This window comes from Capronia epimyces, assembly GCF_000585565.1.
Source record: "Capronia epimyces CBS 606.96 chromosome Unknown aczIQ-supercont1.2, whole genome shotgun sequence".
Lineage (NCBI taxonomy): Eukaryota > Fungi > Ascomycota > Eurotiomycetes > Chaetothyriales > Herpotrichiellaceae > Capronia > Capronia epimyces.
Window position 1 is genome coordinate 3,448,695 of NW_006912905.1, and position 15,301 is coordinate 3,463,995.

A 15,301-nucleotide genomic window follows, 5' to 3' on the forward strand; every position below is an offset into this window, starting at 1 on the left:
ACACACACCTTTCGGTGGCGATGGCCTTGATCCATGATGATTCGTCCCATGCCAATGTGGGATGCCAACCTCTCCCGTGCCTTAGCTGAGACTCCCGTCCGCCTGGTACGAGGAAACTTCGTGGCGAGGGGTGTGTAGAGCATGCCAGCTCACGCGTCCTCTTCTCACGCGTCCTCAAGTACCGCCCAAAACGCCGCCCCAAGACTGGAAAAACCTCCCCGTTTCCCGTACACCTTGTACACCCGATGACGTGTAAGACAGTTCACAACAGTAAAACGACTGTAGTTGATCTGGAAAGCCTCCCTCGTATATCCCAGCGCCGTTCGCCCCGCTTTTCGATGCAATGCTTTACCAGGTCGTCAAAAATTCATGGCCGTTGATCCACAAGTCAAATCATGGCCGGGTTGAAGTACCGTTGAAGATCTTCCTGGCCGGCCCAGTCTTTCATCGTCAGGCAGGGATTGATCGCGGCCGTCCCCATCGGTTCTTGGAACATGGGTGTGGAGAAGGAATTCAAGTCAATCGGGGCATCCACCATGGGCGACTCGAACTGGCTCATGAAATCCATTCCGTCGTCAAAGTCGCCAGCCGGCGTGTTCCAGCTGAGATTCGACTGGTGGGTGGTTGCGTGAGGATAGGTATGCGACTTCGTCGGCGGCGCCACCTGAGCGTTCTGTGGGAAGGGACTCTGGTTGGGTGGCGTGGGAGGGAACCGGCTCACACTGAACGGGTTCGTCAGGGTAGGTCTCTGAGCGATGGGTTCGTAGATTGGCGAGGGCGCGCTGTCCGAATGTGACTCGTGGGAAGGCTGCCGCTGCATGACGCCGGCTCCGTCTGCAAACAGCCTTTGCTGCAAGGCGGTGAGGTCCTCCTCAAAGACGCCCTCTGTGGCGTGGCCATCTTGCTTCAGCACACCTAGTCTCTCCAAAATGTCGTGCGTCAAGGGGATACCGTGGCTGGTCTCTTTCAAGGCCGAGCCTGGCCATCCCTGGCCGTTCTGGGTGCGCTTGTACAATTCTTGTAGACCTGCGACGAGCTGGGCTTGTTGGCTCTCAAGCATCTCCACGTAACTGTAGTTATGCCACGTCAGACACGAACCCTCCACCACGAGCTCTGTTGAGGACTTACCCTTTGGGATAGACTTTGTCCTGAGATTTTTTCCGTTCTCCAAAAACACAGATGGCGTTGTCTGCTTTACATCGACTACAGGGACTGGCACCGTCACACTGCAGACTTGTCAGACCTGACAGAGAATGGGTGTGCAGCGGCCCAACTAACCTTGGACTTCTTCAGACGGCATCTGTCACAAGCCTTGCACACTCTTTTCCGGATTCCACCGTCCAAGGGTGACGAGGGTTCCAACGGAGGGGTCATGACTGTAGCGCCCATTCTGATCGAGAAGCCAGAGGGGGCAGACAGGGGGTTTTATCAACGATGACCGTACAATTGGGCTGGTGATTAGCCAGGCGTGCTTCTGCTGTGTGATATAGATAAGTCGAGTGTTTGTTTTCGGCCACGAAAGGCCAGTGTCGAGTCAATCTGTTCGTCAGTTTCTGGACGGTGAAGGACGGGGCGAGGCAAGAGGTGGACATGTGGACTTCTGGGAGGGGAGGGCTACGAGGCAGCAAAGGCCTATATATCGTTAGTAGAGCAACGGGGTTAGTAAGATAGCAGACAGAAGTGACAAGTGGAGCATGGCGTAACAAAGCAAATGGCCTCAGCGCGCGGTCGCGGTAAAAGTTTGATGCACGGCGACCAGACTCGAGGAGCAGGGGAGCGAACCCAAAAGGATGATGCACGACTGGGATGGATGTACGGATGCTGGTGCGGCCGACAGGACAGGGGGGAAGGGTGGAACGATGGAGGACGCTAGAAGCTAACGGCAGCGAGCCTGTGGAAGAGCGACCGGCCAAAAGGTGCGCAACTTAGTCCTGAGGTGGTGGTGGGAGTGGGATAGAGGCTCGCTCAAAGAGGAGGGAGCACGGTGACGACGACATGACGATTCTGAGCTTGTAACAGCGCAGTGACAAGAATGACACGGCGCACGGTATGTGGATACCGTACCAGGTACCTGACTTGCGACGAGTGCCTCGTCTTGACGCGCCGAATAGGGATTATTACCGTCACAGACAGTTCGACTAGTACCACTAGTCCAACCTCAGCTAGTTAGTCGATACGAGGTACGTGGGTGAGTAATCGACGGCCACGTTGAATCAGCAGGGTCTACTCCGTACTCGTACTTGCTCCCTAGGACCTACAACTGGCTCCAGACGTCAGGTAAGCAGCCCGCCGTGCAAGTCTGAATATTCAATACACCGTCTCGTACGTCGGGTACGAGACGATTCTGGAAAGCGCCCTCTGGGCGAAAATGCCTCGAGGGAGAAAAAAAGGGAGAGGCGAACCCACTGTCAGTCGTTCCAAGTAACTTTCTCGGCGACTCGGCAACAACTACGGGTCCTAACAGCCGCAGTCAAAGAGCGAAGGCGCGAGCCTCGCCCCCAGGATCGCTGCGATCTGCGATCGACTGGGCCTCGGACGGTCATGAGAACTGTTTTGACAGCGCTATGTTCGAATTGAAGCGGAGACACAGCACCCACCGACACTCATTCATTTTACAGCAACCAGGTTTGACCGTATACTTCGCAGCCGTGATTTCTGCTAGGCTAGAAAAAGACGCACTACACGTACAGGGCCGATGAGAGAGAGCGAGACTCGGAGGGGTGCGTATTCAGCAAGAGAAGCACCGGCCTAGTACGCGCTGACAGACAATACCACCCTCATTAGGTAGTCTCTCGCTGTTTGTGCTCTGTCAGTCACTGATTTATCAGACGATAGACTGGAAGTATTAATAGATGCCAAATCCAATATGTTAGGTATGTAATAATATCTGGAGGCTGGGTCGCGACAGGCAGGCGGGTGGCTGTCTTCGGGCAGCGGCCCACGTGGTCAGTGGTCAGGCCTTATGCAAGCGTTGTGCATCAGCCTGTCGCGGATTATCAATTCCTGCTGTCGCTTTTTTATGTCCCTGTCATTTCTCGGTAACTTCCCCCCCACCTTGCTCCGGGCCTGTACACTGGTGCACGAGAAGAATAGGAGCGACTCCGTTCTCTCGGACCGGAGAAAATCCTACCACAGAGTATGCACGAGTTCGGACGAGTATGGAGTACAGAGACTTGCTGACGGTACATTTTTGCCTGTTTACGCTCTTGGTGCTGAATGATGACTAACCCTTCGCTACTCGATAAGAATCCTTCTCCCCAGCTCTTCACGTCTATCGAGGCTGTCAACTGTATCCGTAACCCCGAGTTCCTCATGCTGGAGTCCCGGACTGACTACCTCAAACATGAGTTGGATCTGGGATTTCCTCTAGGACCCAACTTTGTGCATAATCCTGCTGGATTCTGGGCAGATTGCCTGCTTGATGCATAATTTATACTCTATGATTGGGCCGGAATCCACTGTACCAATGTACGATGCACACTGCACAGCACCGAGTACTATGACAGGGGCAAATTTCCGCATCCAGCAGTTGTGATCGCACATTTGCTTGGTCAGTGACTGTCTCCCCAGTTCGTTTAACATCATTGCTCTCCATGTGCAATCTTGATACATTGTAGTTCCATGGCACTTGATCAAGGAATATAAATTCCACCCAGCCTTCGCACAGTTCTAAGAGCTGTCAAGACTCCGCTTAGGTAGTGTGGACATGTAATATGCCATGTAAGGGGCCATTCCATAACATCCTGCAGTGCGCTGTCTTCCCAAAGCGACAAAACACAAGTACTTGCTAGAGGAACGTATCTCTTCTTCGCACCAGCTCAGCCCAAGTATTTCCCAAGTATTGTCGCCAGGCTGCAAGACCTTTCCTGACACCACGTATTGTGTTGGTCAATAGCTACATAGCGGTCTACCATGCACCACATTTGACTGCAGAAATGACAGTGTCAGGAGTCGACCATACCGCGGAGTTTCCGCGGAGTCCACTGCAGAGATTCCGTCGTTTTACAGTAAATCCCTCGGTAAGTATGTCATAAGCAGGTACTTCCAATTCGTAAGGATCATCGAGTTGTTCATCTTAGGGTCGCCGACCTCCTTATCATGTCTTTCTGTGCCAAGCCGAGAGTGCATACCCCCCCTTTTTTGGAAACCGTGATGACTGGGTCAGCTGACGGAGTGAACGTTCGTAGAGCTTCTGGTCTCCTTTCAGGCACAGCAAGCGCCTTCATTTTGTCTTGCATCCTGGGCTGCTAGATCTCTTCTCTGATGTTCCAAGAATCTTGTTGAAACTCGATGGCCGTCATGGGTTGCCTCTCGACAGCCTTTCATTGCGGACAAGATGATGCACAGTCACAATATAGCCTTCAAGTGAGGTATGTTGTACTGTGAAAAAACCGAGCCAGTCAAGCACCGACATACCAGACCTCGACGCCGAGAACCTCGAATTTGCGGCCTTCGTCGCTCAATGGCTCGTTCCCAAATGTCGGACAGGTCTCACTAATGCCGTTGTTCAGCTGATCATCCAGCCAGAGTCCGTAGTGACCATCGCCGCCCCCGATGGAAAGATAACTGCTTTCACAGTAGATCAAGAAGTCATTGACACCGCTATAGGGAAACGCCTTGAATCGTATGTGATCAGGTGTCGAGGACCCTGACCGATCTGGCTGTTCCCCTGTGACAGTCGTGCTTGGAGTGGGCTTGGATACGGAAGACGTCCGGCGCTCGCCGCGGATTGTTGTTGCCCGTTGAAGGTTGGTAGTGTCGGCGCTGGGAGGAGGAGGTAGCCCTGCTAACTCGAGAATTTCTTCTGAGTGAGAGGGTATATTGCTGTCCAGGTTCGCCGGCAAATCCCTCAACGCGGGCAGAATGGTGGCTCGCCACAAGAAACACTCTCCGGTTCCGAAGTAGTGCATGGAAGGTTTGGGTACATCTGAAAGGTACGCCCCAAAGACAGAGCCATTGGCTGAGGCTGCAGAGCCGTCACGCACGACTAAGACATAACCTGAGCGCTGCGTGTATGTCGAGACCCTTGCACAGTTTTCGTATAATGTTGCCAAGGAGGATCCATCCACCTCCAACGAGTATGCCAATTTCCAGTGATCGATCAGCTGTAGCCTGGGGGGTAGTAGTAATCTAATCTCCTCGGCCAAGGACCGTGTCAATAGAAGCGACTCCGCTGCCTTGAGTGACAAGGCATGTCTGAGTTCGAGAGGTGTCAGTGGAGGTGGCTGGAAAGGAGAATGTGTTCTTCTGGGAGGCGCATAAACGCCAGGCGACGCGGATGAAATGGTGGGAGCTTCGAGTAGTTTGCCCACGGGATACTCCGGGGGTTCGGTCATACGACGATAGAGGCTCGACACGACATGTTTGACAGGGTAGGCCAGGTACGCGGCGGAACTGGGGTGGTGAGGATTGTCCGCGAGTGTTGATCGAGAGCGTCTAGGCTGAAGGGGATCTGTGCCTGAATCGTCCTTTGAGGCCATAAGAGCATCAGGGAGGGATGACGGTGAGCAGATCGAGAGCGGGGAGAGAATACCGTGCTCCGAGAAAGTAACAGGCTGGATGGTGGTGTTCTCAAGGTGTGCGCAGGTGGGATGGGACGGAACAGCAGGCGGGTGTTTTGAATGTTTCAGCCTTGGGGCTTTGACTAGCGCGTGGTCGAGGCTGGCGGAGGGACTGGACTCAACAGGCTGCTTTCGGGATCAACCAACCTGATGGTGCCTGGTCCTTCCCTAATTACGGAGTCCAGAGGACGGAGTACGGAGTAAAACACGGGACTTTGACCCCTTCCTTCTGAGTCTATGCTGCAATCACTTCTAACTGTAATGAGCCTAGGCTGCTGCTAGTGGTGGGAGGCTCCAGTTGCGTCACAGCCCAAACAGGCCTTTCTTGCTTGGGGCTGCCTGCGGCTCCATCTGGGATCGGGAACGAATCTTCTTGTCAACATTAATGAGTTGCGCCCTTAATATATTTGCCATCTGGACTTATCTCTTGCAAATGACTATTTCTGCTTGGTAGCCCTCATCTGTCCGGTGTCCTGCTGGATCATATCTGGTCTCGCCCTTTGTAGAGCGTCTAAACCTTGCCGACAACAGACTGGCCAACACAGAGCCCCGCCACCATGTTTATGATCAAGAACGGTACGCTCCTTCCTGCACGACCAAATGTTCACACCCTGGACACTCTTTGACCTCGTTTCTAGTCAGCAAATATCTCTTCGGAGACGCGTCCAAGGAAGTCATTGCCGAGATTCCCCAAGGCCAGCTCTATCTCGTTCGTCCTCTATCGCCAAAGGGATATTCCGAACTCATCTACAAAGACGCCGTCGCGACAATCAGAAGGACAGGACAGGAGTTCCAATACCAGCTCGTCGTACAACGTGCATATGAAGAAGGAGAGGAAGAACTTGCCGAAGACGATGAGGACGCAGCGGCCGAGAGCCTAGACAAGGACGAGAAAACATTCCTTCTTGACCAGAGTCTGCATTTCAGATGCGAAAAGAGAGCTGGCGGTGATTCTATTCTTGCTTGGCGCGACTTGAGCGGTGATCCGGGCGACGTCTACGAATTCGTGTGTGACGCTTCGGTTCAGGAAGACAAGATACAGACATTTCTGCTAGCTGCCATTGACTGCCAGTACGAACGAAAGCACCGTACATCCTCCCAGAACGCCACCGAAGCCGAATTGAAAGAGTTTTATTTCGAGACCGACGCCGCAATTCCTGCCGCTAGCCCCGTCTCCAGTCCTGTCGACGACATGCCTACTTCGAAAGAATCAGCCGAGCGCATGGCCAAAGACGTCAGCACTCCTAAGAAGGCCAATACCGGCAACGTGAGAGAGCCAACTGCAACCTCAACAGCGGCGCCGGTTGCCAAGACCGCCCCCAGCTCCGGACAAGTCCTCACGAAGCAAACGGGGGAGCTACATCTCTTTGACTTCAATTCCGCCACTTTCATTCTACAGGACCCATCTGTAGTGGCCGTTGTTTCCGATCTGGGGAAGTGGCGGTATTGGCTGCAAATCACTAGCTCTGATGGCAGGGAATGGCTTGGACAAGACGTTGTGGCCGACATCAATCCTGTCTTCAACTTTGAATATCTGTCGGTAATCTTCAATCACTACACCGATGATGGATCCGCTTACTCCTGGCTTCTACGATTTCCGAACCAACAGGTCCTTGAGAGCTTCCAAGAAGGGATTATGCAAGCACTATGGGAGCAACTCAATGAGACGAAATGGTCCAAGGTTCAGGACACTGAGCGTGAATATGTGTTTGAGGCATTCAACGACATCACATTGGATGATGTCAGCGGCGGGGAGGAAGACGAGGCGGAGGAAGAGGAAGATGAAGAAGACACTGATGGCGGACGGCAAAGTGAACACTACGACACGGACGAGTCAGAAGACGATGTTGAGCTGGACAACAAGGATGGAAATGTCAATTCGCAGTTGGCCGTGGGAACGAAGCATGATCGATCCTTCGTCATTCGAGGCTCCAAGATCGGCGTTTTCAAGCATCTGCCAAACCGACATCTCGAATTCACAACCAATATCTCCAAAGTCGAAACTCCTAAGGGACGAATTTTCTCACCAGCCAAGGTCATGCTGCACTCAGAAGACCAGAACATGATTTTACAAGACGCCAGCAATCCTAACTCCCTATACCGCATGGATCTCGAATACGGTAAAGTTGTGGACGAATGGAAGGTTCATGATGATATTCCAGTGGCAAATTTTGCTCCCGAAACCAAGTTTGCCCAACGCACATCTGCGCAGCCATTCATCGGCCACAGCAAGAACGCCGTCTTCCGGATTGACCCTCGTGTTGCTGGCAACAAGCTTGTGGAAAGTCAACTCAAGCAATACATGTCAAAGAACGACTTCTCTGCTGCGGCTACGGATGAGAAAGGCCACATCGCGGTGGCATCGAACAAGGGCGATGTTCGTCTCTTTGACCGTTTGGGAGTCAACGCCAAAACTCATATTCCCGCTCTTGGTGAATCTATCATCGGTCTTGATGTCAGTGCTGACGGTCGATGGATCCTTGCAACCTGTCGTACATATCTACTTCTCATCGATGCTCTTCAGAAGGACGGCAAGAATGAAGGTAAACTTGGGTTTGAGAAATCTTTTGCAAAAGATAGCAAGCCTCAGCCGCGCCGGCTCGGTTTGAGCCCTAGTCACGTGGCGCAGTTCCAACACGAGACTGGCGCTCCTTTGTCATTCACCCCTGCGAAATTCAACACTGGCCTAGACAGCTCGGAAACCAGCATTATTACTTCGACGGGGCCCTTCCTTGTCACCTGGAACCTTAAGAAGGTGCTTGCTGGCAACAAGGACCCGTACCAGATCAAGCGCTATGTGGCACAGGTCATGGCAGACAATTTCGAGTTTGGTTCAGACAAGAACGTCATCCTGGCACTGCCCAACGAAGTTGACATGGTCAGCCGGAGGAGCTTTAAGAAGCCAACACGAGAAAGCATTGCAGGGCCGCCGGCGAGGATCAGTGGAGGGTTGACCACGCCAAGACGCAGCGGTAGGCAGAGCCATCTGAGAAACGAGATCGTCAATAGTCCTTACTAGGTGGGCAGTCGGCGGCGGCTCGATGGTTTTGGATGGAATCGGCGACGCTTGGAGGATATCTTGAGGCGCGACCACCAGAGGGGTCAGTGCTAGAATTTGCACGGATCCCAAACGAGCTGCTCTCACGCCTTTTTCTTTTACGCGGAGGGCATCTGAGAAGGCGAAGCGGGATGACAGTTTACCAGAGAGATTTTTTTGTGCCTTCATTGACGTGATTGAATTTATACCCCCTTTGCTGAGTTTACGGAGAACAGTTCAACCTACCTTGAGCTTCCAGACTGTGTCACAGCCTGATGATTCCGACTCGCCTTCGTTCATAGTGCAGTAGAACAATATCAACATTCCATCATCCCTGACACTCCCGCTGTTGCCCATCCCCCAATTCGACGTCCGGCCGTCGACCGCCACCGGTTACTTCAATGCGAGGCCTTATGCCCCTTCATGTACATCACAATTCGCCTTCTGAGTCATGGCGCATCCCAGAACCGACACCACTCTGTCCCCCAGTCGTCATGTTCCACACCCGCCATCTCAACCGCTCAATGACCTCCTTCCTCAACCACGTTCCGCCGGACTTGTTGAACCATTTATCATCATCGCCGTAACCGGTGCCATGCTGCAGCTCGATCTCTTCATCGTCTTTCTCCCACCGATCAAGCCACGCGAACAACAGGCGGAGTTGCCACAGTTTGTCCTTACGCATCTGACCCTGACCTGGCGCCGGCAAGGATCTCATCAACCCGACATTCGGCGCAAGAATGCCCATCTCGAGCTCAAGTCTGAGATCCACGACGGTGGGTTTTAACAATTCTTTGGCATTCCACTCCCCGATTGGTGTCGGATTCACCACGAGTGCCCGCTCCGCGTGATCGAAGTCTCTTAACGATCCAAGCTCAAACAGCCATTCGAACGGATTGCCCGATTTCGATGTACCTGGACCGGTTCCACTCGCCCCTCCACCTCCATGAGAGTAGGTATACATCGTGGCGGAATTCGGGTCCACGCTTGGAATACCCTCTCCCTCGCTTAAAGCTTGTAGTTCTGCCGTGAAAAGATCTTCAGAAGGCCTGTCGTACGCAGCCCGCCGGCGCAGGATGATGTTGACGGCATTCTCGGCCTTGAATTTCTGTCGGAGAGCCTTGCTCCCTTCCACTTTAGGATTCAAGTCGATAAAGCCATCCCAAAAGCCCTCGCCTTTGACTTCTATAGATTGGATAGCGTCAAACTCGGGTATGAGACCAGGAAGGCGGATCAACTGTGTAGTTCCGTCTTTGAGGTGGATGATCCCGGTAACCCCGCCGATCACAGAGCCTCCGGCGTCGCCGTCACGAGCAACAAGACACCGACCTTCGACAGCCAGGACCCACAGATGGCGCAAAGCTTGGAGATGAGCACGGTTGTCGAGAACGTCGTTGGGGAGGACAGGGTAGAACGCTATGCACAAACTGGCTATGGCGACATTGGAAGTGCCGAAGGTCCTCGTTCCTCCCGCAAGGAATAACGTACCTAAAGCCATGTGAGCTGCGAGATGGCTTCCGTATGGTGTGTCCTTGTCTGTCCGCCCATGCAGAGCCCGCAAGCGGCGCATGACCACCAAGTCCCCGGACCCTGCCATTACAGAAGCGGTGGCCAAGGCGAGTGAATCAAGGCAATTCCGGACACTATTTAATGTCACTCGTGCATCGTAGTTGTGAGCTGGCAATCGGCTTAGCCGGAGGAACTGGTCGAGATAGGAAACCAGCAAATCGCGAACGTCGTGTCGTTGTGAGCCAGCGAACCTCAACCCCAACGCGAAACAGATTCCTGTTACGATGTTGAAAAAAGGTAGATCTTCTGTGCTGAGCATTTTTGTAGATTTGAGATCGGTACGTCGCCTGTAGGGATCGGGTAACGAAGCTTCAATGAAGCTCTTCTTGGGTTTGATCGAATCCCACAGAATCAAGTGTCGAGCTAGAGTGCGCAGGAGAAAGATGTCAGGTCGCACATAGTCGAACTGATGGAGAGTGTCTGGAATGTCAACCTTGCGAGCAGTGGCCTCGTCGTTTGTCTTGAGGAAGATGAACGCCAGAGCCATGACGGCTCCTGCCGTAGCCCGGTCCAGAACGTGAACCATGTTCACGTTCTTCGTCCCTACAGCGATAGTCAGCAGTCGTTCGACGACGCCCATGTCGTGAAGACCATGGAGACGTTTGCCTTGTCCCAGGTTGATGAGGCCCAAAGAAAATCCTGCAGCCAGGCGATAGCCTTCATCGCGGAGAACGGTATCGGAAGCAGCTCCTTCTTCAGGGTCATTGTTTTCGATTTCTGAGAGCATCACTTCAGACATGCGACGGTGTTGAGAGTTGTGATACAAAAGCCCAATGCCCATGATGCCGGTGGTTTGGGTCAACGGCGAGAGATTCAGTTCAGCAGCACCAGGAGGGAGGAGCCGTGTGACGTGGACTGAAAGAAGTCGTGTGACCAAGGTATCCATGGTCCCCAGGAAAGAGGCAGACAAGCCAAGGAGCAGTCCGACGGACGTCATTGTATGTTTAGGAGTGAGGTATTTGAAGGCCACCCATTTTGCAAGTGTTCTCAGATGGCCATTGAGACCTAACGCAAGCAGAAAGCCGGCATGTCGGTTGGTCAATTCCGGTGGCTTGTTGTAGAGAATCCAAGACGTATCGATACCCTGAGCGTCGTTTGAGATCATCAAACCCATCGACGCTCCGTTGTGGAAGAACGCCCAACATACCTTCTCTTCGGTGAATAAAGCTTTGTCGGCGCTGAAGGTCATAGGTTGGGTACTTTCGTTGTTCTTTAGGGGCTTCATGATACATTGCAAGCTGAACGCTGGGATCGGCACTCTCTCAGTCAAAAGAGGCACTCGAGCATTGAAATGCATCATGCCTCGTCCTGCTGCTACAGACAATGTCCGTCGAGTGACATGCTGAGCCAATTCCTTTTGTGCTTCCAGAAGATCGACTTCTGTCCACTCCGGTTCCGGGGTACATTCAACTAACGGCGCTCGTGTCTGGTTCACAAGTTTGGAAGCTTCTGGGAAGCGACGGTCCTCTCTAAAGATCAATCTTGTAATAGAATTTCGGTCGGCTTCAGAAGATGCATCCCAACGTTGAAGCGCTTCGGCCTCTAGGGCAGACGAGCAAATGCTGTGGTAGTCTCTCACTGCTTCATGAGTAGGAGCAAACTGTGATTTGTGTGCATGTTGCCCATGATAATGATCAGGTTGTCTATGGGCCTGCCCCGATGAACTGTCGTATTCAGTTCCGATTCTCTCATCAATCTTGTTACGCTTGGAAGCTATGGCTTGATGAAAAGCGGCAGCTACACCTCCAGGTAGACTGCGCAGAATCTGCTCGTCAAGCCCGACCCTCAACATGGTCTCGATCATCTTTTGAGTTCCTAGATGGCGGTTGGCGTGCTGCATGAACGAAAGAAGTCCTATTGTCCGAGGTGTCAATCCTTTTGTCCGCTGCCACAATGGATCGTCGCTTTCCATCGTCTCGCCAGCTCCGGCTATTCTGGCCAGCGTTATGAATGGAGAGGAAGCAGTACCCTGTATCCAACTTTCAAGGTACTCGTAGATTGAAGGAGGCCTGAAGGGCTGGGCTGGCATACGAAGACCGTCGATATTTGAAGGGTCGAAGATGCAGTTGTTGACATCTGTTGATTCAAATTCATAATAGGTATTAGTGTCAGAGGACCAGTCTTTCCATCCAAGCCAGCGACCAAGTTGTGACATGACCATCACCAAATTGCATTGTGATCGAGCCGTTCTTAATGGTGCTGTAATGTCAAGTTTGCTTTCTTCGTATAGGAGATGCAAGCCTAGGAGAATTTTTGGGATTGCATTGCAACGGTCATCTCGGTCTCTATTGATTGACGTCGGTAGATAGCCCTCGGGGCCCAGAGCGCTTTCGCCCAGAGGTGATTGTGTGTATTCCCTTGCAAGGGAAATGCATCTCATGATAAACGAATTCTTTCTCTCGTTAACATTGTCACCGACAATGGATGTGCTTGCAACCCCTTGGTGCTTCGACTTCGGTGTCGTTGACAAAGTCATCGGCCGTCTTTGCGACAGCCAATTCCATGCTGGGCCGTGCATACCAGCGTTTGAATTCATATCATGGTCTCCTTCATGGAGAGCATCGTAATTCGTAAGGTCAATGGAGCTTCCGCTGCTGGATCGAAGGAGAGCACCCTTTTTCCGGCGATGAGTCGGAGTGGATTGTGACGACGGGTTGCCAATAAAGGGCACAGCAAGTGAGAATAGAACAACGACAAGAGCAACCCATTCTGACTCGATTTGCGGATCTCTGCTTTTCAACCAGCGCGAAACTTCCCAAAAACTGACCAGCAGGGTGTCGCGCTGGGTGACTCCCAGTATCAGGTCACACATCTTGAGGATATCAAGCACCAAACCATCTCGCGGGGCGAGTCGAAATTGGATGGAATGTCGACGCTGGTCTTGATCAATGGCATAAATCTGGGCCTGACACCCAGAGTCAAGGAGACCTCGCATGTGTACCTCAGCACCAGGAATGATTCTCCTGCTTCCTGTGTCTTTGTCCTTCCTCGGACTGTTGGGATGTGGGCCCATGAAGGGGTCGAACATTGAGTACCGTGCAGGAAAATCTACTCGGTAGGACGGAGACCAAGGTGCTTCTAGCTGCAAAGACATGAGTTCTGAGCGAGACTGTGTCAGGACGACAAGTCGCTGAATGTGGCCATCCACGACCTTACACACATCTCTGATGCCAGACAATCTGCGCGTTTCCGTAGCTTTGAGTTCGAATGATGCTTGAGGAGCGCTGCGGCTCCTCTCATTTTGATGGGTGTCAACCCTCACCAGCACTCTCACTAAGGTAAGCTCCTGGTGTGACTTATCCATTACACATAGGTATATGTCTCTTGTCCGCGAGACGTTTCGGTCTTGGGCTTGAGGAGTCAGAGTCAGAACTTTTATTCGCTCGACGCTGGAGTTGATTTCCTCTGACCCATGGGATCTGGGGAAAGATTTGATCTTGAAGAATCCGATATCCCTAGGGAGGTTGCTTTCCGAAACATGGATATTATCCTCTTCTAAACGCGTTGATTGCCGAAAAGTGTCGAGGTCTTCCAGTAGCCCCTGAGCTGACACATCCAAGTACGAGGTCCCTGTACTGAATATAGATGCATTTGTGGGAAAGGAACTTCGTCGACGAAAGCCAAAGCTTCGCCGGTCATTGAAACTCCCAATGGACTCCCCTCGCCTACTTGCTCGATGAAGACTCTGGCGCCCTCCATGGCCCATTGCAAGATCATTGAACATGTTTCGGTCTGTTCCTGCACCTAGATCGGTTCGCGCCAACATGGAGCTAACTCTTCGAGCTGAACGCGTTTGCACTCCTACATCTCCAAACTCAGGACCGAGTTGAGAAGCAAGATCATCTGTTGCGTCTGGAGGAAACGATTTTTGTTCTTCCGCAGAAGGAAATAGAGGCACTTCGGGGTAATGTTGGCCTGATCCTCCAAGACTCTCTCTGAGACGACTGGGTCCCCGTGCGGACTTAGGTGCTTCTCCAGGCTCTCGTCGGTAAACATTTGAGCTTTTCCTCAACGAAGCCCGTGGCCGCACACGATCAGCCTTCTCGCCCGGCTTGCCGCCGCTCTCAGCCACTGTATCTGAACTGACATGCCAAATACTGAAAGTTGAGTTGGTCTCGTTCAGAGTCAAAGCCACGCACACCGGTCTGGTTGGATATTGGAACAACTCCAGGTCGTCATACTGCGAAACGAAGATAACTTTTTCTGTCCGGGGCAGTGCATTGCATTCCTCAAGTGGCTCGCCCTTCCGATGTGGACTCCATACCACCAGACCCAACTCGGACATTAGTTGGGTAAGAGAGAATGTGCGCGGCATGCCGCTGGAGGTGCCCGGGAGGAGTTTCGGCGCCGGCTCATCCCTCTCTGGGAGGATAAGTGATGGTCTCGAACTGTTACCTCCAATAGAAGTCAAGGTCTCATTGATAGTGCTGAGATCATGGTGTAGCGGGAGAGGGCGACCACCAGCTTCATCTTCCCCCAGCTTTCGCTGTAGTATGAATCCAGATGGAAATGGAAACGCCGATTCAACCTCAAAAGAGAGAGGAAGGACGTAGCCATCACCAGAGAGGAGAAAGATGTGAGCCTGGGTTTTGAGCACCACCACAAGGCCACGTTCCAGTAGCTTCGGAACTCTTTCATGGGCTGGATAGTGTACAGTTGCTTTTTCATGCTCTTCAACGGAACCGAATTGTGTGACAAAGGCGTGTAGAATGGGCTCCTCCTCAACCCCCAGGTTCAGTGCCCGTTTTATGGCTCCATTTCTAGACCATACCACACAATGTTCCGTATAGAGAATCTCCTCCTCTATGAAGCCCGCGGAGGGAGGATCTCGCACTCGGGACACCGTCCATTTGTAGAGAGAAGGTGAGGGATCGGGAGGTAGAATCGATTCGGCGACGAGGTAGTGCAGCCCGCTTGGTTCATGGAGGCCGAGCGACTGAACTGAACTCATGGTTCCGTCTCTGAGGCGGCAAATCAATGGACATTAGGGATAAATTTGACCGACTAGGCTCTTCAGCCATATCTCGGGCGTGCCAAAGATGCCATGGACTGTGGACAGTCAACTGCAGAAGTTGTGGTAAGTGAAGTGGAATTATGTAGGCGGCTGTGTCAATGACACGCGACGCGCTCGAAA

At 52.5% G+C, this 15,301-nt stretch overlaps 4 protein-coding genes across 4 annotated transcripts; 1 reads left to right on the top strand and 3 right to left on the bottom strand.

Moving 5' to 3' along the window:
• Positions 1-388: 388 nt before the first annotated feature.
• Positions 389-1,389, bottom strand: A1O3_03046 (uncharacterized protein; the record flags this gene model as incomplete). Its single annotated transcript, XM_007733186.1, has 3 exons — positions 389-1,070; positions 1,129-1,226; positions 1,279-1,389. 3 exons carry the CDS (start codon positions 1,387-1,389, stop codon positions 389-391), a joined length of 891 nt encoding a protein of 296 aa, XP_007731376.1.
• Positions 1,390-4,400: 3,011 nt separating this feature from the next.
• On the bottom strand, positions 4,401-5,480 carry A1O3_03047 (uncharacterized protein; the record flags this gene model as incomplete). Its single annotated transcript, XM_007733187.1, has 1 exon — positions 4,401-5,480. The coding sequence occupies one exon, from the start codon at positions 5,478-5,480 to the stop codon at positions 4,401-4,403; it is 1,080 nt and encodes a 359-aa protein (XP_007731377.1).
• Positions 5,481-6,118: 638 nt separating this feature from the next.
• A1O3_03048 (uncharacterized protein) lies at positions 6,119-8,580 on the top strand (the record flags this gene model as incomplete). Its single annotated transcript, XM_007733188.1, has 2 exons — positions 6,119-6,137; positions 6,200-8,580. 2 exons carry the CDS (start codon positions 6,119-6,121, stop codon positions 8,578-8,580), a joined length of 2,400 nt encoding a protein of 799 aa, XP_007731378.1.
• Positions 8,581-9,028: 448 nt separating this feature from the next.
• Positions 9,029-15,118, bottom strand: A1O3_03049 (uncharacterized protein; the record flags this gene model as incomplete). Its single annotated transcript, XM_007733189.1, has 1 exon — positions 9,029-15,118. One exon carries the CDS (start codon positions 15,116-15,118, stop codon positions 9,029-9,031), a length of 6,090 nt encoding a protein of 2,029 aa, XP_007731379.1.
• Between the last annotated feature and the right edge of the window lie 183 nt (positions 15,119-15,301).